This window comes from Salarias fasciatus, chromosome 2 (genome assembly GCF_902148845.1).
Source record: "Salarias fasciatus chromosome 2, fSalaFa1.1, whole genome shotgun sequence".
Classification (NCBI taxonomy): domain Eukaryota; kingdom Metazoa; phylum Chordata; class Actinopteri; order Blenniiformes; family Blenniidae; genus Salarias; species Salarias fasciatus.
The window spans coordinates 5,223,051-5,248,408 of NC_043746.1; the positions used below are offsets into that span (position 1 = coordinate 5,223,051).

At 43.3% G+C, this 25,358-nt stretch overlaps 2 protein-coding genes across 3 annotated transcripts; both read right to left on the reverse strand.

Moving 5' to 3' along the window:
- Positions 1-444: 444 nt before the first annotated feature.
- Positions 445-9,988, reverse strand: LOC115405924 (AP-1 complex-associated regulatory protein-like). 2 transcript variants are annotated; one of them, XM_030115700.1, is made up of 10 exons: positions 9,782-9,988; positions 6,518-6,566; positions 6,403-6,429; positions 6,299-6,324; positions 6,110-6,206; positions 5,835-5,933; positions 4,137-4,198; positions 3,684-3,757; positions 3,415-3,537; positions 445-2,419 (listed from the first exon to the last, which is right to left on the reverse strand). In XM_030115700.1, the coding sequence occupies exons 1-10, from the start codon at positions 9,850-9,852 to the stop codon at positions 2,151-2,153; spliced, it is 897 nt and encodes a 298-aa protein (XP_029971560.1). In that variant the 5' UTR covers positions 9,853-9,988; the 3' UTR covers positions 445-2,150. The 2 variants fall into 2 exon arrangements, with proteins under 2 accessions (XP_029971560.1, XP_029971568.1); XM_030115708.1 differs by lacking the exon at positions 5,835-5,933.
- Positions 9,989-11,347: 1,359 nt separating this feature from the next.
- Positions 11,348-16,280, reverse strand: LOC115404494 (cilia- and flagella-associated protein 100-like). Its single transcript, XM_030113847.1, has 13 exons — positions 16,173-16,280; positions 15,785-16,016; positions 15,595-15,659; positions 14,813-14,976; positions 14,645-14,725; positions 14,373-14,563; positions 14,248-14,320; positions 13,617-13,656; positions 13,367-13,521; positions 13,171-13,300; positions 12,881-13,083; positions 11,830-11,923; positions 11,348-11,473 (listed from the first exon to the last, which is right to left on the reverse strand). Exons 1-13 carry the CDS (start codon positions 16,278-16,280, stop codon positions 11,348-11,350), a joined length of 1,662 nt encoding a protein of 553 aa, XP_029969707.1.
- Between the last annotated feature and the right edge of the window lie 9,078 nt (positions 16,281-25,358).

A 25,358-nucleotide genomic window follows, 5' to 3' on the forward strand; every position in this document is an offset into this window, starting at 1 on the left:
AGGTTCATGTCTAAATGTAATATATTAAAAGTAGAGAATTATATGAGCTTTTCATGACTTGAACATGACTTGCGACAAAAAAAAAGCTAATTTAAGGATTTACAGCATTATTTTACTGCTCATCATTCCATATTATTGCTAAAGCATCAACTTGTTCTTTTCTAATTCTCAAAAAGAAAAAAAAATATATAAAAAAACTTTATTTTAATTTGCATTGGAGAGAATTGTTAGATTTTTTTTAGTGTATTTTTGTCCATTTTGTTGTACAGATGTTCTGCTTGTGTCGCGGTTAGCATTGTCACCCCACAGTTAGAGGGTTCCCAGTGAAACATGAGGCCCGTGGGCCAAAATCAGCAAACAAGTGCCACCCCCTCAAAAAACAAAAAACAAAAAAAAGTACAATTAAAAAAATAACCATGACTTCAAAAATGAGTGAGCTGGACCTGTAGGCTTTTCATTTTTTTATTCTTCTCTTCAATGTGACAAGGAATGTTATGCTGCATTTGTTTTCAATAGAAATGTACAGTCCATACAATCACAGCAGAATGTATTGATGTGTTAAAAAAAAAAGAAACTGTTTTTAAATTACACATTGAATCAAGAAGAAAAACCCAAAGAGCCGGTGTCTACAGCAGTGCACCTCCGTCCCATCCTCCACAACACCAGTGAATCATTTCAGTGAACATCCTCTAGGAGCTGAGAGCATACTAAAGAAAATCATTAAAAACAGAAATTAGAGTGCAATCGTACGGTTTGATTCCCCTCAAAAAAACAGAGAATCAGCGTGAAAAAAAAAAAACATCACATGAAAGAAGGATCAAACTTAAAGTGGCGTCAAAAAGTCACACCGTGGAAACGAGTTGGTTTGTTTTCAATCATGATTGTGCTTCTGTTCTTCGCAGCCATCATGTCGAAACATACTAGAGGTTTTAATTCTGCTCTCTGAGGTTTGTTGAGGTTCCTTGACGAAGGTCTGACGATGGTTTCAGCTCACTGAAAGGCATACCGAGATAACTCCCCGTTGGTTGATCAATAACATATCGGGTGGCGGCGCTGCGCTGCGTCACCAGGGGATTTAATCTGCTGAGTGAAGCCGACGTCACTGCAGGAGGTTCGGGAACGAGCAGCAGAACCGGTGACGTGTTCCGTGAAGCGGCCTGCTGACTCGAGGAATCCGGTGACTAATGCTCCGACGAGAAACAAAACCGTCTGACCTACTGAATCACCTCCAGCTTCAGATAAAACGACAGACCAAAAGAAGAAGAAGGACAGTTGGCTTTGGCTTCGTAGGATATACATGAATAAATGTGGATGACGTGAAACACCTGGATCGGCCCTCGGAGGAAAGCGTCTTCCAGCTCTGAGGATGGTTTGAGTTGTTTCCCACACGGTGACTTTTTAGAAATATGTTAATTGACAGTGGGTGTAAAGTCGTGACTGACAGCTTCTCTGGGCGAGGTAGCCACGTGGGGGTGAGTCAGGTGGGCGGGGACATCCGCCCGGCCCGTCGGCCATCTTTACATTTCTGTAGGTCGTCCCGGTTGTGACGAGGCGGTCGAGGCCGTCGAGGCGTCCACGCACACGTTGACCTGATCCTGTAACGTCTCCGAGAGCCTCGGTGAAATCTGTCGCCTCCTGTTAACAAAACTCTTTACAAGGTTTTACCGGCAGAGAGTGAACGAGCCTGAAGGGAGCAGATCTGCATGAGAGTGAACGTCGGTTTCCTTCCTGCTGCACTCAGTCAACAGTCTTTGGTGTGAGCAGCTCTGTTCTTATGTAAACAGTGTCCAGCTCCGTGCACGCCTCTTGTTGACACACCCAGACCAACTGTCAGCTACAGCGTCAGGATGTATGCCTCCTCGCCGTAACTCACATCAATTCTGAACCATTCAGGATACAAAAGTACAACTCAAAAAACGATCCCGCGCCGCCACTGTGAGTCCCGGTGTGTCTGAACGTGTGGAGGACTGTGATCCTTCGTGGAAGATATGAACAATGGGAATTTAGCAAACGAAGGCACTGGGAACAAAAATGTGTGTTGGATAAAAACATGGCGGCGTGGAGACGGGACTCGAACCCCGAGAGGCGGCCAGCTGGTGAGCTCCGAGCCGAAGAGGGCGCCGCCTCCCCCCCCCCCCCGCCGCCGGACACTATCTGTCCCGGTCGTCGGCCCTGAGGCCGGAGTCCGAGGCGGCGTCCTCCGAGGGCGTGTCCAGGACGGGGTTGACGAAGCCCTCGAAGTCGGCGGGGTCCTCCGGGTGGGTGCTCACGAAGTCGTTCTCCCACTCCAGCGCGGCCGAGTCCTCGGACGCCGAGGCGGGCCCGCTGGTCGGCGGCTTGCCGCCGGGCCGCAGCGCCGCGCGCAGGATGTCCTCCTCCGTCCGGGAGCGCTCCCAGGCCGGCAGAGCCCGGTTGATCCCTGCGGCGACACGACCACAGCTGCTGGAAAACCCGGCTTCACAACTCTTCCCCACTTTTAACCCTGCTGGCGCTTTTGTTCCACACGGCCACAGCATTACTGAGCTTTATCCACAAGTTTGAAAAAAAAAAAAAACAAAAACTGCATTTACATGTTTCTCTCTTCACTCTGTTTCAGTTATGTTTCCATCAGGTTGACATGGTGCTGCAGTGGTTCGCCCCGTCACCTCACAGTCAGCCTGCAGTCCGTATGTGCAGTCTGCATGTTTTCACTGAGCCGGTTTGTGTTTCCTCCAGGTAATTTGGCTTTTTCCTATAAAAACTTTACTTTTCAAGCCAACTCAGACGTCTGCAGCTCTGCTGCTGCTTTGGTGCTCTTTCACCAAACTATACCTAAATACACATATATTCTTTTCATTTCATTTATGCACCAGAGACATTTAAAAAAATAACTTATCTATTGGATAAAAGAAGGCTTTTTATAAAAGGAACAAAAACTAAATTGAGAGAGAGAGAGAACTGAAACCACAAGAAATGGGGAGTAAAAATGCTAAAATGAATAGAATTTATAAATACGACAGACACTTCTAAATATAAAGGGAAAAAAGTAAAATTGCTCAGAAAAGAGATGAAATGGTTAAAATGTTCTTTCTTCTTGTGGCACTGAGACTCTAGAACTCCTCCCTGTTGTGTTTCGGTTCATTTGATCCTTTCTGTGCTCACAATTAAGATTTGTACATATTACTTATGTCATTTTGCAACTGTTTTATTTGATATTCAGATTTCTCTCAGGTTCTTCTGTGTGGAGCAATGTTTCAGAGAACTTCCCTCTGGAACAATAAAGTATTTGTATTCTAGTCTAAAATGCCTGACGGATGGAAGAGCAGGTATGAAAGTGTAAAGAAATGTTAACCTTTCAATGCGTATTTGAAAACCTCAGTGTCTCTGTGTGTGAGACTCCATCAGGAAGCCGACGGTTCGGCGTGGAGCGCTCACCTTCCTCGTCCTCCCACTCCAGGTCCAGCGAGGTGGCGTCGTCGTTGGTGGAGCGCGTCTTGGTGGTGAAGTCCCAGCTGCACTCCGTGTTGGGCGTCACCACGTTGGTGTCAGAGGGGAGTCCTGCACACACACACACACACACACACACACACACCGTCACTGCGACCGGCTGACGGTGGAACCCGAGACGACAGGAAGCGGCCGGGCTCGGCTCGGCTCGGCTCCGGGCATCGCGGCTGCAGAAGAGCAGAAGATGTGAAACTCACTGCTGCTCCTGAACGCTTCGGACTGAGCTTTAATGTTCTGGAGGTAGACGTCAAAATCCTCCCCGGAGGCCGGTCTGAAACACAGGGAGAAGCAAAAAACACACAGACGGGCTTCAGTCGGGAAACCTCCCTGCAGCTGAGGCTTTCTTTCCACATCAACCTGTTTTCTTTCTGTTTCTTTTTTTTCTTTTTCTGAGCGCTGAAAGTCGATACAGCTCCGGCCTTTTGTTCGCTGGCTCCTTTTTCATCGCCTCCGTAAAAGCGGGGCGGGTTTGCGAGCCGGTGAAAATGAGTTAAGCGTGGAGCCGGGGGACTGGATGCTCTGCAGCAGCCGACACACCGCGGCACGCCGCCATCATTAAATCAATGCCTCTGCCGAGAGGCTCGCTCCTCCGACGGCGGACATCTCAGCCCGGCCGCCTCCGCCTCGTCTCGCCAACTCCGGCAACTCACTTTCTTTGCTGCGCTTCACCGCCGGCGCCATCTGCTTTCCCCCGTGCCCTCTGGGCGGACAGCTGCCGACAAAAACAGCACAGATCAAGTAAACAGATCAGCAGATCTTCCCGTGATTAAAATACACACATGGAGAGAGAGAAAAAACAAAGCAACTCAACAAATCAAAAATACTGTGGTGTAACACAAAGAAAGCAACATTCAGAGAAGCACAGGAATGAAGCGTGAACCCTCAGTCCTGGCAGAGTCTCATCGTCACTCTATCACTCGCACGGAAAAAAGGTCAATTTCAGGCATTTTATTGGAAAAATTAGGAAATAAAAAACAAGGAATGAGACTAAAACTTGGATCTGAATCAGGGCTTTTAACCAGGAGTGTAGAAAAGTGGATTTCTGGTGTGTAATGATCTGAGAAATGGACTAAATATAACTGTAAATCTCTCAAAAACAGTTATGTTGGTTTACTTTAATTTTTATTTTTTGTAGAGAAGTGGGTTTTTTTTTTTAAGTTCTGTCAGTTCTAACCGTATTGATTGCATTTAATTAATGGAGGGCTGCCAATGATGAATCTTTTTGAATTGTAATTAATAACAGATTTAGTGTAAGGGTTAGAAATGGACTTAAAGAAAAGAAATAGGCGAGAAAACTAATTTTCCTGCCACTGAGACTTCACTGTTTCCCTCCCTGTTCAGTCCAGATGAATGATGAGGATTAGATTCTTCATTTGAAGTTTAAAAGTTAAAAACATCCTCCAGTGGCGTCGATGTTCAACACCGAAAGATAAACTGGGACTGGCCTTCCCTTGAGCAATCCAACTGAAATGTTGGATGGTTCAAATCTGTGAATTGTGAATTTTGCATAATAAGACTCCTTTAAGTTGGGATTTGATGTCATTATATTTGATACACTGAGTTTTGCGAAGTTTGACAGCCTGTGTAAATCATTACAGGAGATTTTATTTTGATTTATTTTTGTTTGGAAAATGTGGACTGTTACTCATTGTAACTGTTTGATATTTTCGCAAAAAATAACTGAACATGTGAAGAGTCTGTACTGTTGTTTGCTGTTATAGTCAGGCCAGAGCTACTAAAGTATTACTTTTTTCATCACTGCATCTTCAATGTTTTTATTCTCCTTGGTACATAAACTTCAGATTATTTTCAGATTATATTGAATATAAAAATCTGAATTTATCAGTTATCGGTATCGGCCATGACAAGTACTTAATTATCGGTATCGGTTAAAAATTTCGATATCATGCATCCCTAGAACAGTCTATCATTGTCATGTTTGCAATGATATTCATAATATAGCTAAAACATAACATGAGATAAATATTAATCTACAATACCTTAATTCCATTAAATTCACCATGCTGTCTTTGTGTTCTCATTTGTGTATCAAAGCGAGGTTAAACCTGTATGGAAGACTATCAATAATTTCAGTTTCAGTCAAATCAAATGCCAAGCTGTTGCCTTTTTTCCTCCTCTCACTGCCTGATGCATGAACCAGGCTCACACACTCTGCAGAGTCCGTGCTGAATGGCGAGAGTCGATCCATCGCAGCCACTCGGACATGCGATCGGGAATGAGACGGACGCACTGAGACACACGACATCCATCAGAGGGACAGGGGAACCGTGCCCGCTTTAGCCCGGCTGTAAAGTGGCCAGAAGGGAGCGCTCTCACTGCCGCCTCACCTCCTTCAACTTTCGCTCACGTGCCAGCCTGGCGGCCTCGCGCTGGGCGGCATTTCTAGCCTCCTCTTCTAGCCTTAACTTCTCCTCTTGTGCCTCTAACTGAGCGGGGATAACAGAAATGGAACAGAAAACAAAGCACAGGAACAGAAAATTAACCAACAGAACCAAACAATGCAGCAAATTAAAAGAGAAGGTTAAAATAAAAACGACGACGACGACAACGTAAAAACGTGAGGTGACGGGCGTGCGGATCTGGAGGGGCTCTGAACTCTCACCTCCGCCTGCAGCTTCTGGTCGATCAGCACCTGCTTGTCCGAGATGGCGGCGTAGCGGTGCTCTCGGAGGTGCTTGATCTCGTCTTCACTGATGGGCCTGATCCAACAGCAGAAAACCGTTTCAGCAACCAGAACACCGGTGTGTTTTCTCCCTAAACCCCCCCCCCCGACTGAACGTGGATGCCTCACCTGGGGCACGGCTGGGGGCTCTCCGCCTGCGGAGCATCAAACGGCAGGTCAGCGAGAAAACAGAACAAGCTAAAGCGGACTAACGATCACAATCTCAGACGTACCTCATCACTTTCCACCAGGTTTTCAAACTGCAAAAATAAAAGGCGACAGTTAGAAATCCAGCATTCCCCAGGAGGCCTGGAAGAGAGGAGGAAGCAAACGGGGAGCTGTCCGTACCTCTATGGTGTAATGCTCCCCGGTTGTGCTGCTGCGGAAGTACTTGGACCTGCACAGAACGAATCATTCAGTTCTCACGTTAACAACACATCCAACCATCTGGTGATCAGTCACATTTCAGAGAGAGAGAGAGAGAGAGAGAGAGAGAGTCATCTGTAAACACAGATCAGGGTTTTAATGTTTACTCTGACACCGTGTTGCTGACCTGGTCTCATGTTTTCTACCCTCTGCTCTTCTTTAGTCCTGCGAACCTCTCCGCTCCTGTCATACCCAGCGACGGGATGGTGATCGACTTAGCTGCTCTTTAAAGGTCATATGTAAGATATAACAGCGTTGATATTAATATCAGTCTCTTTTTTTAAACATATTGGTCAACATTTTCAAACGGGTTCATCCCCACTTAGTGCATATAATTGTGATAAATACAGTGATTTAAGCAGATGATGATGATACATTAGTGCTTTGTGTAAGTGCTCTTTGTAAATTGTTTTAAGCAGATCACTTCCTGTTGTTTTGTTCATGAAGAAAATAAATCAAAAAAAAGAAATCTCTTCAAAAATAGACTTGAACCAGTATTTTTTTGTCTTCTGCTGTGAGGCTGGAGCTCTAACTTGATGCATCCCAGATGTAGCTAATGGTATGATGAAGATGCTTGAAGGCAGTGTTTTCTCAGTCCTGTGGATGTTCTCCTGCCTCATGACTGGGCCGAGAGCTGACAGACCCCGAAACCCGCCGCAGCGGGTCAGTGGATCAAACGCTCCTATTTAAAGCCACCGATCTGAGCCGTGGGCTAAAAGCCCCTTTAGTCCGGTAGGGCTCCATCTTTACCGACACACTGAGTCGACGACCCAGACGGAGAAGAGGATGGAAAGACGTACGATACAAGACACGAACAGAAACCTGGAACCAGATCATTTCATTCAGACATTTACTTTACTGTTGCTATTTCACATAAACTGAAACAGTAATTAAGACATTTATGATTTATTGGTGGTTTGGCTAATTTGGAGCCTTTTGTGGGCCCAGTTTTGGCCCACAGGCCTTATGTTTGTCACATCTGATCTGATGTACTTAACTATTTACAAAAAATACACGTGTAGTCTTCAAAATTCCACTGTTTTTAAAATGTTTGAGGATAAAATGAGAAAGAATAGAAGCAGAATCAAGAGGGAACGGGGGATTAAACCTGAAAATCGTCCCTGTGATCAACATAAAATCTAAGGAAACTGGTTTTTAACTATACAATATTAAAATCAAAAGCACTGGTGCCAATAACATACAAAAAATGAAGCACTTTTAAAGTCAGAAAATTGTCCACAGAGAAATAAGGGAAAGCTTTGTAGTTATGGCTGTTATTCAAAATACAGTCATTAAAAACCATGAAAATGTCCAGTTTATTTCTTACTATAACAAGTTTTTTTTTTTTTGCATTATTACTGTCAAATCAAGTTATGAGCAATAAAAGAACTTCAGCAGTTACATGTTTGACGAGACATGAATTGTAGAAATATGTTCAATATCTGATTTTAGCCCTTTTAACTGACAGTGGTTGTCTATTCCTCCCAATAGACGATCCTCGTGGAATATTTAAATGCATTTCTACTCAGAACAATACAGACAGGTGTTTTAGTCAATTGCTTCAATAAAGCACCTCTACGACCGTTAAAGAGGTCTGAGAGGATGATTATGATTATGCACATATAACTTACTCCACTTATGCTGACTCACAATTTATGTTGTTAAAGCAGAAGTTAATGTCTGCAGGCAGAGTGGATTTCAAACGACCAGTCGCACACGAATAACACGATAATCTCATCACTAATAAAGTTTCGACCTCCCATCAAGTCATTAGCTGGTTATTTTTCCAAATGTATATAGTGTACATAATGATTGTTCCGTTGGGTTAACATTTGGATTTGAGAGCTTTCTGAGTGGGAGAAATGCTAACATGAGATTAGATATCAGCTATTATATGCATATTAACTTAAGATTATTAACTTGAGATATTAGCATGATTCCACCACATTACAGGACAGGAAAGACACTGACTTTACAAGACGTGGACGAATGTCTCCACAGACAATTAGGAAGGGGAAAAAGTCCCTTTTCTTATTATATTACATTTAGTAGATATATTTTTCCCAATAGGGTGAATGGCTTTTCAACTGTTGGTTTGATCAATCCTTATCAAGGAATATTTTTCTGATTCAGTGAACAAAGGTGCAGCTTAGCCTGACTTCCAAGTTTTCTGACTCGCTTAGGTTTTTAAGGTGCTGTTGAGTTGGAAAAACAGTTGGATGCTGCATGTTGATGCCTGATGATGGATGTTGGAAGGAGGATTCTCAAGTCGAATGTTTAATGAGTGGATTTAAAATATTTCACTGGTCTGATGATTACAAAAATATGGAGGATCAAACTTTTTTTTCCCATATAATAAATTTCCCTCAGCCTGGACTTCAATATTACAAAATATAAGAAACTAACTGATAGTTCTTGTGCTTTAAAATGCATTTACAAACAATGGTAATACACAGTTTTTTGTGACAGTATAACAACAACTAAGAATTTCCTTCTGGGGTCAATAAAGTAGTTCTATTGTATTCTAACTAGTAATACCTTTTTTTTAATGAAATGTTGCCTTTATTCTGGCAGTGGAGGGGAACATTCTGTGTATATCTGAAAGCATTAACAGTGTGAATGCCTTTAGTAACATCATTAGAAGTAATTACTTCTGTCAGCTCCAGTGTGTAAACATGTGGACATGATTATGTGAGGCTTCTTGCATCCAACAAAGCAGTGAAAGCATAAATTATTAACACACACTGGTGACAAAGCGGACAGTGGGTCCCATTATCTGCATCGGGGGGGGACTGAGCCACAGGGTGGGCACAGTGGGCCACTGTCAATAAGACAGTGAGCTGCAGCTTACAGAGATAAGTGGACACTGAGTGTAAGAATCAGCTAATAGAGGTGTGTGTGTGGGGATCATGTAGTGTGAGCTGCAGTTATTAGAGGTGTGTGGAGTCCTGGTAGAGCAGGATCCACTTCGTGTGGAGTCCTGGATGACAGCAGGGTGAGGTCTTGTTCAGTGTTTTCCCCTCAGGCCAGACCTCCCCTCTCACACACACACACAGGCTCACTTCCTGGTCTGTGGGGTTTTAAACAGAGTCCCAGAGGTGTGCAGTAAAGCCTCCCTGCGTCTCTCTCAGTTCAGCTGTAACCGGAACCGGTTCACCTGATGGCTAGCTCCGCGTGCTAACTCACCCGCCGCCTCTCTGGATCCTGCTGGTTTCCCTCCGGAACAGCCCCACGCAGTAAGCCCAGCAGTTTCCCATCGCATTGTCGAGTCGGCTGCTGCTGTCCGGCGGCCCAAGCGGTGGGGAAGTCCTGACGGCGGGCTGCTTACATCTCCAGGTCCCGGTCGGTCCGGGTCGCTCCCCCGCTCTGCCCCGGCACACACTTCCTCGTCCTCCTCCTTCTTCTCCGGCTGAGGAGGACCGAGTCAAAACGAAACAGCACCACCCAGCGGCGCCTTCAGGAACAACAGCAGCGTCACATAAACCACTGCACCGATCACAAAATCTGCTCTGATGTGGAAATCCACTCTTTAAAGTGGATCTGTGAATTGTGGCGTTTTTGTACTATATAAAACACATAGTAATAATGCAACAAACAACATTTTTTTTTCAAACAAAAGTGAGAATGCTACAGAGTATGAAGCCACAAGGAAGGAATATATTGACTATCCGCTCCTCTATTTATTTTTGACAAGCAACCTGAACAAAATCTGCTTTTATTTCTAGGAATCCCTGACCTATTTATGTATTATTTCATTATTGGCTAAAGTTATTACATTCTGAAAAGATTTTTTTATGCTACTCCTTTATGCAATAACTTAATTGATTATTGGCAAAATGTTATCATAATAATGATCAATTATCTTACTACACTACAGGCAAATTATTACATTATTGGCTTTATTAGATCTAATATGGCCAAAAATATTACATTATTGGTTGTTGTACCAGAAAAAGAAAGCACACAGACACTCTGTTGTCATGTTACAGCTCTAACTGGCATCTTAATGAATTTATTTAATTGGAAACCGAACAATTCATGCATGATATAGATTCAATCCAAACAGGATGATGTATCTCAGGTATTTATTTTTTTAAATCAGGATGATTAAAGCTTTCAGCACATAAAAAAAAGCATCTTGGGAAAATAGAATGCTGTGAAAAAGTCCAAATTTGTAGACTGAAGTGTGAAACTGTAATCAGACAATTCACTCAGAACACCTGCAAAGCTTTTGGGGGGTTTTGCTCCTCCTGTTACTGGACCCACATCAGCTTTCATCCTTCATGCTTCGACCATGAGTGTGTTTGGGAGCTGCAGTAAACGGCAGCTATATGTTTACGGTGAAAGTTGCGATGGCTTGCAGTGGCGACTCCTTTAACATAGAACAGCAGCACAGAGTCTTACTGCGGTATTTGCAGACAGTATTTCATGTTATGTTTGTCTTACTGATTTTCCATCCGCCCAACCTGCGCTGGAGCCAAAGCCAGCTCACGTGGAGAAGGGAGGCGGGCTACACCCAGAGCAGGCCGCCAGCCAAACACAAAGCTACACAAATATGCACACATTCATATTGAGGCAGATTAAATTCACCTGCAGATGTGTTTGGACAGTGGGGGTTCCTGGATAAACCCCTGCACACACAGGGAGAACCTGGAAACTCACTGAACCTCCCCAAAGCCAGGTCTATGCTACAGTAACACCCAAATCAGTGCCAGTTTCTGAAATGAAATGTCACTGCATCGTTTTCTTTGTTCACTCAGTATCTTCAGCACCGAACAGGTATTGGTGCATCTCGTCCTCGTCGTCAGCGTTGTCCACGTTGCTGACTTTGACTCTGCGGGAGACGGGCATGCACCGGGGCATGAGCTTCCTCCCGCCCTGAGAGGAAAGAGTTCAGAGGGGGAAAAGTGGATCAGGTTCAGATTCACAAACCTTTTCATGAGTCACGCCTGACCCTGCATCCAGTGCTGGTAATTTCACACCAGCTTCCTGATCATGCAATGTGGACGTTGATCTCTCTCTCAGACATCTTGTCTGTTACATTGGCTGAGCTTATGAACACAAAACATCAGTTTAAGGTGTATTCTATTTGCATATTCTATTTAAACTATTAAACATGCAGAGAATATTTGTTTTTTTATTGTGTCACTTCACAAAAGCTGCACAGTCTGTTGCAATATGATATCAACTCTGGCGGTCAAAACAAAATTCAGCCTCAGAAGAGAAGAACTTACGGTTTTCTTGGAGTCGGCCAGAGATCTCTCCATGTACCTCCTCATCCTCTCGCTCTGTTTTTCTCTCTGCTGTCTCAGCTTTTCTTCTCTCTCCCTACAACCACAGGCCAGCACAGAGCGATTTCTGATCAATAACATAGGAATATCTCAGGAATCTGTTATTTGTAATACAAAAGATTTGCATATCAGTGAGACATTTACATCTTTCAGTAAAAAAAGAGGAAAAACAAGACATCTTCTTCGATATAATGATATTTATTTAAAAGTATATAATCTCACAAAACACACCTACCACATTTCTTATAGTTTATCCAATATAACTATGATTTTCTATGTCTTTTCTTTTGCAGTTAATATGTATCTTTTATCATTTATAGCAGCAATTGATATAGTTTTAACAAAATGATCACTATTGGTGCATAGTTCCATATAAAGTGTTTCTTTGTTGATATCTGACACACGAGACCTCCGTTGCTGATAAGAGGAACATTTGAGACATGGACTGAACCATCTTCGAAAAACACCTCATAATGTTTGCACATTATTAAAAAGACTGTTTGACTCACAATAAACAAACCTATAATCAAGTCTATGATGTCCGGATTCTGGTTTTCATGTAACAGATATTCTGTTTCTCTTCTCTCCTACATATTCTTCACTCGCGTCTCGGTAACATGAACTTCTTACAGTTCGGTCACTTGTTTCACAGTGTGTATTTTAAAGCTGTTTGAATATATTTGAGACCTTTACCTGAACCAGTTCTGAAATTATACTCTACTATATTCTAATCTCTTCGTGTAGCTTTTGATTGACCTCCAGGAGTGCAGTAGAAATTTGTTTTAACTTTGAACTAGGTGTTACCTTAAAATGAACGCAATGCAGAAAACACAACCTTCCACTGGTGATAAAGCTACAGAAACTTATTCCTAAGATCTCCAAAGCATGTGTGACCCTTGCAGACTGAGGATGTTCATTTTGACCTCAGTGTTCTGCTGTCTGAACCATCAGTGGAGTAAAACATCCAAAAAGCAGCCAAAAGGCTGCGCTGTACCTGCTCCTCCTCTCGCTGTCCTTGATCTTCTTGGTCATCTCCAGTTTGTCTTCAGGGATGCTCTCCAGGCCCTGCAGCAGAGAGGACATGCGTCTCTCGATGTTGGACAGCTTCTCCAGCGTGCTGAGGTTGGCCAGTCGGTCGTCCACGCAGCAGCGATGCACCTCGGCCACCTTCTCGCCCAGGGCGTCCAGCATCTCGTCCTGCGGCGACACAACCAGCCTCAGTGTGGCGCCGTGTTTTAGATGTGGAAGAGCAGAAGTTGGCTAGAAACATGTAAAAACACTGACTTGGTCCTCTGTGCTCAGCGACACGTGAAGCTGAACCTTCTGTTCCAGCTTGAGCCCCCTCGCCTTCTCCCTGTCGATTCTCTGCTTCACGTCGTTCACCTGCGCCGCCATCTGCTCCTCCTCCTTTTCACTGAAGAAGAACAAGAATCACACCATAAAGAGAGAAGGCAGCGTTGGCTAAAACCCCCTCTCTTACATTTTCTCCCTGGTGGTCTCCGTGGACTGCTGGAGCATCTTGAGAGCCTCCTCCATCCGGGCGGAGTTCTTGATCAGAGACAGGTTCTGCTCCGTCAGCATGGTCATCAGGTCCAGGAGCTGCTGCGGGTCGGTAAAGTACAGCTCCGGTTCGTCCTGCCAGGAGGGGACAGAGCAAAACGAGTGAGGACAAATACTGCAGATTAGGTTATATTAACTCAATCCAACAGGTTTTAATTCCTCAAACTGACCTCATAGTCCGAGTCGTGATCTGCCTCAAACGCTTTGTCTCTGAAATGAGCCAGTAACAGGCAGGACTCAGGAATAGCTTCTTCATATCACTGTATGTTTGTGTTTCTACATTTTTTTGATACACAGAGGCAAAGTTTATAATCCCAACACCGCTGCAGCCTAATATCACCGCCTGCAGTCTGCCAGCAGAGGGCGCCCTGCGGAGGAAACTGGCAACAAGGAGATCCACACATTTCTTTCACCAACATGAACATCAGAGGACAGAGGGCTTTTTATCTTTTTAATACATTTTAAAATATTTCCCCAACACTTTTTTTTCTCACATTGTCATTATGGGGTATTGTGTTCAGAATTATGAGGAAAAATGTGAATTGAACCCATTTAGGAAAAAAGCTGTTATATTTTCTTCTTTGTGCCTCCAATAAATGAATGAGAGTTTGGTTAATGAATGATTCTGGAGTGGCCTGACGAGAAAATGGATACTGAACGTGGATGGATGAGTGATAAACAAACAAGTTAAAAGGAGGATGAATGCACTGATAAATGGATGCTGAATCAATTAAAATCTACCAAACATCGACTGTGCAGCAGAAACTCTGTAAATGTGAACATGCTGTGTTTATTGCGTACGGCGTGCTGGACGGTCTGGTCTCGCTGATGGACGGCAGCTCTCTACCTGGGCTGGACACGATTCTCTCAGAGTCTGTGTGAACAGGAAGAAATGAGCGGTGCTGTGCGGCAGCGGCGGGTTTCACCTCGCACCTCGGTGAAGTGCCGGCTCTTCTTACCTGCCATCTGATCGGGCTTCCTGCTCTGCTCAGAGAGGACTTTACCCTTCAGAGCTTTAATCTTCTGGGCCTCCTGCCACTCTGGAGGAGACAGCCTGAACAGCAGCTCCTGGTACTTCTTGTAGTCTGCCAGGATCTCCTCAATCTTGACAAGTTCGCTACGAAAAAAGGAAAACAACACGGTTTCTTCACTGCACGTTTCGGGGTAAATATCCAGCCTTGACGTTGCAGATTTTTACCTTTCTATAATCCCTATCTCTGCATTTAGCCTCTTGATCTCTGTGTTCTTCTTCTGCTTTATTTTGGCCTCCTGCTCAAATCTGAGGACAGAAACAAGACGATAGCAGCGTCACACAGCGTCTCCCGGTTCGATGGCCTTCAGTCACGTGACTGCAGCAGCTCCTCACTGTGTTCGGGCCTCCACAGACTTCTTCTCGTTCTCCCGGAGGAATGCTTCAAAGTTGAGGTTATCTCTTTCAATGACCTTCTCCAGCTTCTTCAGCTGCCTCTCTTCCTTCGCCATTGCTTTGTCCATCTTCAAAATCTCCGACCTCTTCGTCATCAGAGACAGCTGAGAGCAGGACGGAGTGAAAAGAAACACGGTGACACTAGTGAGAGCTCAACCAGGTCATAAACAACGTTTCAGATGATGATTATCATGAAGGAAAGCCAGATTTCATGCATTCATTGTAGTTTATCCCAGACCCGAACATGTAGAGTCCCTCATCAGGGAGTGAGCCGTCCAACTGAGCCTCCATTTCAACCGATGAATGGTGAAAAAGAGATGAAATATTGCACTTTATTAAGCTTGATTATGTTAATTATGGTATATTAAAGCTTGTTAAATGTAAGTACAGTCACTACTCCACCTGACAGGCATCATGAGGAGAACCTCTCACCATCCGCAGATCAAACAGAGGCTCTCAATCCATTTCATAATGTATACGCTGAATAACAAACGGGATTATTTACCACTCTGTGTTCTGATGGACGTTTTCTGGCTTCTCTCCAGAGACCAATCAGGACTATGAGCTCGTTCTCGGCCCTGCCTCCTCACCTTGAGGCAGAGCAGGCTAACATGTGCCTCCACTTTACACACATCTGTCAGTCCTGTCAGGCTGCCTGTTGTTGAGTCTCTTGTTTTTCAGGACTTTCACAGAGTCTCCTGGCTCCTCCTGAAGCCGTTTACCTCCAGCACGGCCTTCTGACGCTCCATGGAGATCAAGTCATGTTTGCTGTCCTTGGTCACGCTCTCTGTGGACAGACGCAGACAACAGTTACGACAAGTTATCTTTGGCAAACGGCCCAAACGAGGGCTGGGAGTGAGGCCTTTATGAATGTTGCACTGATTGTGACGTCCCTCGTCTCCGTCCTCTCACCCCGTCTCGGCACTGTGCTCATTTTCAGTTCACGTCTCCCCGATGTGCGACCAGGAAGAGCCGTTTTACTCTTCATTTGCTTGGAGTCCTCCGCCTTCTCATGTTCCTCCTCCTCCTCCTCCTCCTCCTCCTCCTCCTCTTCTCCCACCAGCTCATTCTTCAGCTTGGCCGTGGTTCTGGCAGCGTGGGTCGTCTTCTCCTCAATTGGCAGAGCCAGGAATTTACGCATCTCCTGAGGATGGAGGCGAACAGCAGGATGACTCAAACACAGAAAAGCTGCTTTCTTTCTTTGTTTGTATTTTTTTTAATACCATCTGCAAAGAGCGATGCATGGATGGAGAGCCTTTCATATGTACAGTCACAGTTGTGTTCAAACAAACGCGCAGACCTTCTTTCGGTCCTCTCCTTTGGCGATGCTCATGAGAAAAGCGCTGCCACTGTCTGGCACTTTGAACGGACTCAGCTGTGTCTTCGTCCTCCTCCTCCTCCTCCTCATCTCTGCGCACGAGGTGCAAAGAGAACAGTGCATGTAGTTTTCTCTTGTTTCATCACACAGCAGCGTCCTTAAACATTCCCACTGTACCTGGTTTGGGTGATTTGGCGGAAGCCTCTGACGCAGCGGGGCCGCCTGAAGACATCTCTGCTCTGCTGGTAAAGACATGTAGTTAATAATAGCAGTGGTGAAGGGTGAATCACCAGCCTGTACGCACGCTGTGATGTGAAGCGCTGCGTCGTATCTCGGCTGAGGTGACGGCATTCACCGCAGGGCTTCTTTCAGTTTTGGCTGCAGGTTTTAAAAAGAAAGAAAAAGAAGGAAATCATTCAAGGCAGGTGCATCTCCAGGTCCAGGTGTTATGGTGTGGTGGAGAATTATGCCGACTTTGATTCCAGGCTTCGGGGCCTTTGAGCAGCTTTTCTCCAGTTTCCTCACACAGTCCAAAGATACACGTAATAAGTAAACTCAGTTAACTTTAGATTGGATGGATCAGCGACCTTTTCACAGTGTACAGTGTCTGACCTTTACCTTGCCGACACTGAATGAAGAGCAGACGTTTCACTACAGATGCATATTTCAATTAGTAATCATCAAAACTCATAATACAGAGCAAATAAATTCCAGCCAGTTTATTCTTAAAGTTGGTTTTCCATTGGAAAGTGTGGCTCGTTCTGATCTGAAACTACAGATAACTGAATGAGGCTCTCTGGTCACAGTCACTGATGGGGATATTTGCAGAGAGAAACACATATTTTGCCCATTTTCCTCTTGTTTTCTGGGGTGAATATGATGAATAATATGTTTTTTCTTATCAGCATTGAGCAGCTTGCATGCAATTCCTTGCATGTATTATTTAAATAGCAGTTGCGTAACAGTGGATGAGATCTTATGGACCTTTACTGAATTCCGCTTTCTGCCTGGAAATGGACTGTATAGTACAGTGAAAAAGTACCACAAACATCTGAAAACAGCTGAGTAATCACGTAAAAACATTCATTACTAATCCACAAAGCCACCTCCTTCTTTACTCCTGATAACTCCTGAATATTACACACTGCCTCAGAAATCATGGAATACAAGGATTTCAATATCAGTATGAACAAAAAGTCAAATTCTCTCCAATGAGGTAAAGAAACAATCTTATGTCTCATATCACGCAAGTTAAAAACCTTAAAACAGTATGAACCAGAGACGACGGTTTAAGTGGATTCTTACTGCAAAAGATGCTTTTCTACCTTCGGTTTACAAAATCGTTCAGTAATTTATAACTCCTCTCGATGTAGTGGCTTCAGGCTGTTCATAACCAGAAAATCATCCACATATGCCATTCAATAATTGCTGTAGAAGAGTTTTTATGTTTCTTGCATGATTGAGACACTCATCCAAACTCACCCAAAAGTGTAGTGAAATGCTACAGACTTAATTCGGTGGTGCACACACTACTCTTTCAAATGTATTAACATAAGATGAAAAAACAGGCAAAATCGGTCTCAGACATTACTTTTCTTGCAATACAGCTTTTGAGCTGCAATCAAATATTCTTCTGGGCATTCAGTGTCTGAAATAGCATTTTTTTCAGCGAGCTGTGCAAAACAAAGTTCCTTTACAGAAAGTTGAGGGAGAGAGTTAACAAAGTTGAGCTTTATCGCACTGCTTGATTCCTTCAAAGATTCCAGTTCAGTGAGTCTGAGGCGAATCGGTCCAAACAGTCTGCTTGTTATTGCCAGGCCGTCTTCTTTTTCCCTTACACTGCTGCTTTTTATCTTCTATTATTTGATCTCATCACTCCATTTCACCCAGCCAACATTTTTTCACCCAGAAGAAAACAAAAGGGCAGTGTCTTCTTATAGTCTCACAAACTGACTGCAGAGTTTTCAGGCAACAATAACCTCCTATCCAGCAGATTCTCTTTGGATTAATTCATGCTGCGGTGAGAGGGTCGATGTGTGAGCAGGATGCATCATGGACCGGTCGTCATTACAGGACAGACACACAGAGACATTCAATCACACACATTTACACTGAACACATGTTTTTGTACTAAACAAGAATTCTCTATATTAAAGCAACCCACATGGAGAACATGCAAACCCTGCAGAGCACAGAATAATGGCATACCACTCTTCTTTTGAAACACTAAATATTAATTCTTAATTAACAAATATTAATTCAGATTTTACTCATTTTAATCCTTTATTATCCAAGATGAAGTAGAACTGCACTTTTTGTTTGGTTTTTGCATTTCAGCTTTAATGTGTCCTCATACTGGGCAGTCAATACTAAATGCTTACACCTTTCATCTGTGTAACTTATTAGCATGGTAGCTAGCTAACTTAGCTGCACTGTCAGTCAATAGTTGACCAAACTCGGAACAAACCAACTGAAAGCGGCTTTAGCTGAAGTACAAACTCGCTTGGAGAAAATTCAGCCTCTTTATATTTTTGTTTTCCTAATGAAAATCGTCTTACCTTTTTAATGTGGTCTTCAAGCACCTCAAAAGTAGAGAAAATGTAGTGTTTTTTTTTTTCTCACGCGCTTCTCCTGAAGTGGAGACGTCTGTTTACTGTCGCCATGGTAACGTTGCCTTCACGGTCTCCTTGTAACTTTTCCATCCGTTGTCTCAAATAACACGACATTTACTTCTTTTAAAGATTATATGCTGCATCCATTAAAACGTTTTTATTTGGTCAGGCTTTGCAAAAATAATACTGTAGTATATTTATGCTTAAATTAATTTATCGTGGTTTAAAAAAAAATCTATTTAAAGGCACATCACTGAGAAATATCAGAAGGTCCGTAAATCATTCCTTCTTTCTTAATGTTTTGCTCCAATTTTCTGCCATTACTCCTCATATAGTGACATTCTGAGAAAAGTGATCATCAGCCGTGCAGCCCACAGTCCTTCTCCACTAGATGGCATAAACAGATCGCACAATCTGACTCGGGAAAACCTCTCGTTTTCCATTTACCAGCCCGCCTTGACAAGAGGAGCTCACATTTTAACATTTAAAGGGATGCTGTCGAAATTCATGCAGACGTTTTTACAAGTGCAAATTTGTGCCAGTGATCATTTTCTTCCAGAGCTAACTCAACTTGACTGCCAAGCACTTGTTGTAGTTTGTGGTGTGTGAATATACTTAGAAGCTGATACTGTACATCCCCTCCCACGCAACCACACATGACCCTGCACATCTCAGCTCCAACCAACAGCCCACACACTACACTCGCTTGTAGGAAATCCCAGTGTCAGATTGCTGGGTTAAAGCGATGCAAACACATGAGGGAGTGTTGGTTCACACAGCAGAAAAGGGCAGGTTGTGTAAGACGAGAGGAACGGTGTTTTTATTCAGATTCATATGGTGCAGCTTCGTGTGCATTGCTTCAGAGCACACTTCAAGAAAAAAAAAAACTCTCTGTTTCCAATTGTCTTCTTAGGAAAAATTTCCAGCTTCTCCTAAATTTACATTCTTTTTGAAGACATCTGTTTCAAAGTTTCCCACAAACCTGTTTTTTTGGGTTTTTTTTTTTTTTTTTTTTTGGTTACTATTGTATGAACACATTATAAATGCAGCTGTTTTCTTATGGAGCATCATTTATGCATCACAGGTTTCTCTGACCTCCTCCGCTTATGCAGCCCAAACACGGATGATATTTGGTATTACATAAGAAGTGAACATCTAGCGTTCTATGATGAGACAGATTCATCTTTAATCATACTTCATCCTGCTACCTTCAATTACCCCCCCAAAGCTTTTTTTTCTCTAGCTCTAGAAGATCAGATCAATAAAGAGACATTAAAGGGGATGCATTTCCTGAGCACCATATTTATTTTAGGCCTGTCTGAGAAGTAGTTTAAGACGGATGAGTTCTATAAAGGCACTCCTCCACCTGAGGTAAGTTTAGGCGGTTGAGTTAAAATAAAACCCGGACAGCACCGACCCCCTGTCATGAAACAAACATCAGAGCAGAGCCGGAGCTGCCGAGCCGTCAGGCGGCTTCTCGGGAGGCCAGAAGTTTCAGACTGAGCTCGGGTCCACGTGCCTTCTGCTGCAGAGTTTCAGACTCAGCCAGGATTTTAGAAAGCATGTCTGCTCAAACCCCATTTTATGGTAAATCTCATTATGTTCCTCTTCTTCACAAATTCAATCGGCAAACTACCCAGCAGTTTGAAAAGCCTCTGATCCCATGATGCAAGCACAAATGATGGCTCTGCCTGTTATTAATAGCTTAACAGTTATAAAAGCATCTGAGATAATTATTTCCACCTAAAGATGCCTTCTTGTAACAAAGAAGTAGTCAGATCCTTTTTTGAGGTACAAGTACAAATAGAGCTCTGAGTGCTGCATGAAAGGTATTTTCAGATAAAAATACAAGCGCATTAGCTGAAAGAAGTGCTTAAAGCAGTGGAGTCGAAGCACCGGTTTGATACCTCTGGGTTATATACTGACATGTGGGTCGGTGACAAAGAGGAGCCAATAAAAAAAAAAATCTGTGAAGAAACTTGTTTTCAAAGCATGTGTCAGGTTTGTTTAAAACTGTGGCCGTTTCACGTCATCTGAACTGACACTACAGCGAAAAACACTAATATGTTTCAAAAAGGCGTTGATATTCCACGTGTTTTTGGTGACTTTCACGGATCGTGTCATCCTGTTTCATCACTTGTTTCTGGCGTTTTTTTTATTTCACTGTCTTCCCTCTGAGTCTTGTAGTTTGTTCTAAATGTTTTGTTTCTCCTGATACTGCCTCCTACGCTGCTTTTTCCTGCTTGGTGACACAGAAGAGTGTGAGTTTGCATGTTCTCCTTGTGCATGTGTCGGTTTTCCCTCCACTGTGTAAAAACAGGTGTTTGGGGTTATTTAGTGACTGTAAGATGTGTGAATGTGAGTGTTTGTCTGTCTCTCTGTGTTTGCGTTTGGAGCGCTGGTAAATAGATCGTTTAGTAAATCATTTTCCATATTCACTTGAAAACATTGTTGTATAAATTAGTTCTTAGTGCCCAGAATGGAGGGGAAAAATGTCTGTAAAAATACTTGATTGAATTTTAATTATTTTTTCGTCTTTGTGATGTTTTATCAATGCACACAGGTCCCTGAACAGCAAGCATAAAATCAATCATGCTATATGTGAATATTTGATTAAACACTTGCATGGCAAAGCCTTAAAATTCATTATTTGGTCTATTATGATGATCCTTTCCTGCACTGTCAAACAATGTGTTTAATTGGATGAATTATGTACAGTGAGTTATGCGTTTAGCAGGACTCTTTCTAAATATAGGACTCTCAGCAGTGTGTCGAACGTCACTTTACGCAGAATAATTATTTACTGGAGAGATGAGTGAAGCTTTAGTTTGACATAAAGCAGGGAAATTGAGACATTATTCAAATCCTCCAAATGTCAGACTATCAGCAGCGACAGCTAGGTTTAAACTTGTCTTATAAAAGGTTGCAGTATTAATAGTTTTCATTTTTCTGTACTCATAAACAGTTATTGAGGAAAAAAATGTAATGTAATTGAGCATTTTTTTTAATGTATGTGCTTAATGTGATGAATGTGGGTGGAGAAATAGCACTTTTCTAAACTGTCATCCATTCTAAAACTATATTATGTATATACAACACTGTATTCCACATATTAAAATGTAAATAACTCACAATATATTTAGATTCCTCTGAATTTATAATTCAGACTAAACTTCCCTCAAAACTGATCTGCAGAATTAATTCACGGTGAATGATTTCCGTTATGTTTATGTTATATCATCATATTGATAACAAAACATGTTCAGAAACAGTTTTTGGGTGATTCTTTTGAGTCAAATCAAATAAAACAGGTATTGTAAGATGTCTGTGTAGTGCTTTTCTAAACATTTCAGGTCTTTGAGGCAATGTTAGCAACTCCACGAGTTGAGTTTCCTGTTTCCTGGTCGAGAAGAAAACTAATCCAAAAAGCTAAAATTCCAAATAATGGCAAGAAAAAATGTTTAGATAATCAGAATCAAATCATACTCATCTTTTACAGTCCGTGCTCATGCACCAGTCCTGTTCACTGTCGGTTGACACACGGTTTACTACAATATGAAGAGGATGGGTTTAATTGCTCGGACATGCAGTCAGTGAGGAGAACATGGAAGCTGTTGCTCAGATGGATTGGACCCATGAGGCTCCGCTGGAGGGAACCAGGTGCTGCTTGGTTAGATTCAGAATACGAGAAGCTCAAATGACTTCTTGATGCTTCAGCGGTGGACCTCACTTCATAACAGGGAGAGATGTTCGGTAACTGGAGTCAGAGGCTGATAATGGTCTTCTCTCTCTCTTTCTCTCTCTCTTTCACCGAGACCTGAGAAGCTGTTTAATTCTAATCATGTAAATGATCAGTTAGTGAAGCAAGCCAGGCCTGGGGCTCGGTATGGCTGGAATGACCCTCTAAATCTGCCCCACTTTGTCTCCCCGCTGCAGATGTATGGGTTACACTACATTTCTCAGCTCTTATACAGAAATTTAATGCAGGAAATGGCACACATCTGATTTGCTGTGCTCATTGTAGAGATTTGTCTTGAAGGTTAAAGCTTTCACAGACTGGCTGAAAGCACCATGAGTAAAAACTCTATTACACAGAGAAATATCACACACTGGAAGTCCAGCATCCGTCCCATCAATTAACACTACATTTCTCTGGAGTCCTTTAAGCCCCAGTAAATGAACGCCTCCTTGTTTACATTTCCATTGGTAAATGTGTGAACTTGTGAATGATGTGTGCCTCAGTCGGCGGGGATGTGCAACTGGATATTTAGGGGATCCGTCCCTGCCTGTCGGCTTTGATCCCAGCAGAATTAATCCTCATATAATTAAAAAGTCGTTAGCAGACAGACGCCCGGTCTTGTCTGGAGAAAATGCGGTCTGTGCCTGGATATCCGAGTGACAACTTGGCAGCTAAAGGACGTCTCAAAGAGAAGGGAATAAATGGTGAAATGAAATGGTCATGAAAGTGTCTGTACTGTTCCGGCGTGTCGGACTGCTCCATCCTGGAACCTGTTCCCGAGGTCTCCGGCTGACTATTAGCGTCACAAGTTTGATAAATCCAGAAGCAGCGGCGTTGTTGTCGCTGTATGTTGGATCGCACCGCGGGAACCTTAATTGCCGCCAAGACACCAGAGAATTATTGGATCCACCCCTTGAACCAAACCTCTGATGACAAAGGATAATGAGCTCTTTCACCTTGGCCCATAATGTAGCTTCATTTAAAACTATTAATCGCTCTAAATCCAGACTGATTTACACCGAGAGGATAATAATAGTCTTTAATGCTTCCATCAACACTTGGATATTTGTTGTTCCTCCGCTGGGACTGAAGAGGCAGTGTGATTGACTTCGATAATGTGTTGTAGGTATTTCTCCTCTGAACATTGGCCTTCATTCGCCGCCCACCGTCCCCACGGCTCCCGAGTGACGCTGAGTCACCGCAGCATGGCACAAAGCGGGATGGCAGGCCTGCGACTTGGCGGGGGAAAGTTGGAGAAGTTTAATTGTCAAAAGACACGTTAGCATCACAGCTGGAACCACGGCAGGTTTCAGGACCGAGGAGCTTGTTTTAGGCTGAGCTGCTGACGCTCATCATCCCTCTTCTATAAGGACCAGAGATTTAAACGTGAGACTTATAGTTCCACCCTTAACGAATGAAAATAGATTAGAATTTAATCAGAAGACAATTGCGAGCAAATTATTTTCCCTTGAAGTGCTGGGACACTCCTGGGACTGAAGTTGAAGGAGATTTGGGTTAGATTCCTCTTGGCGGCCATTTTTACTCCACTGAGATTTTACAGGAATTTTTCTCTCTTTTTTTCCTCTTTCAATCAGATATAAACGTGGCGTCTATCCACAGTGAAACCCCTTATTGATAGAACAAATACATCCATCCATTCGTGTCTCTACATGGCTTCATCCGGTGTGTGTGTGTGTGTGTGTGTGTGCTTCCTGGTATTCAAAACATGTAAACTCCACACAGAAAAGACCCACCAGTGTTTGAACCCCTGAGATTCACACTGTGAGGTGAGAGTGGGTTTTAGTGTTAATATCCCTAAAATACCTAAAAAACAGAAAATTCTTGTCATTCCATGAATGAGTTTGAATGAAACGCTGCTTTGAGGAGTTATGCAGGAAGCTTCCCAATCTGTCTGGTGAAATGAGACAAACATACAAAAGGTGAAAGTTAAAATATTGCTCGGGCTTCACGCAGCACATCGCGGATCCGGAAAGATTCCGTCAGGTCAACGTTAATTAGAGCCCTGTAAACAACATCAAAGTCTTCAGGGGGGAAAACATGCTCGTTCATGCACGACGTAATTGCAACAACTCCATCCAGAAGAGGGATTAAAAAGACCAAATAAACCGATCTGCACACGGCGCCGAAGATAACTGCTACGGCTGTCGTGGCACAAAGTAAATGAGGCATCGAGGAGCAAATGGATAGTAAATGAATAAATGTTTCAGCTGCCGGAGGAAAGAAAGATCGTTTGTTAGCCGAGGAGAAACGTCCTGAATGTGATGATTTTACACTTCTGCTTCCAGTTTGGTGGTGAAACGTGGAGGGATTCCACGGAGCATGGTCGCCATCCAGATGTCTGTGCGGCTCTGGCCTATATCTATCTCAGCGCCGGGAACCTGGCCATCGGTCCGGGGCCTCTCCGGAGAGCCTCCTCTGAGAGGGAAGGTCTATTTCCAGGGTGCCTATTTATACAGCGCCTGTCTCAACAGAGAGCGGCGAAATGAAGCGACGTCTTCCCGGCAATCAGGGCAGGGAAGTGAGAAAAAAAAAGAAGAAGCATGTGAACTTTTCCCGGCACCGCAACAGTTCCCACAACCACTTTAATCAACTTCGCATCCTTTATCTCAGCAAGCGCTACTACACTCCAAAGCCAGGCCACAACAGGCAGCGTGATAAGAACGCCACGCTGGTGACAGTGACTGTAGGGTCTGTGGAATTTTCGCATCACATAAAAATGAGAAACAGCCAAATTAATTCAATATAATACAATACAGACTCATCTAAACATACGAAGACTCTTTAATTTGTGTTATT

Bases quoted from the DNA above. Each gene is read 5' to 3' on its own strand.
- LOC115405924 (XM_030115700.1), bottom strand. From the start codon at position 9,852: ATGGGAAACTGCTGGGCTTACTGCGTGGGGCTGTTCCGGAGGGAAACC. The intron at 6,207-6,298 runs GTGAGGCATCCA...CTGTTGGATCAG, and splicing joins AGCCCCCAGCCGTGCCCCAG to GCCCATCAGTGAAGACGAGA. The intron at 3,758-4,136 runs GTGAGTTGCCGG...CCTGTGTTTCAG, and splicing joins GGTGAAGCGCAGCAAAGAAA to ACCGGCCTCCGGGGAGGATT.
- LOC115404494 (XM_030113847.1), bottom strand. From the start codon at position 16,280: ATGAGGAGGAGGAGGAGGAGGACGAAGACACAGCTGAGTCCGTTCAAA. The intron at 15,660-15,784 runs GTGAGAGGACGG...GTCTGTCCACAG, and splicing joins GAGCACAGTGCCGAGACGGG to AGAGCGTGACCAAGGACAGC. The intron at 13,301-13,366 runs GTAAGAGAGGGG...GTTCTTCTTCAG, and splicing joins GAGACCACCAGGGAGAAAAT to TGAAAAGGAGGAGGAGCAGA.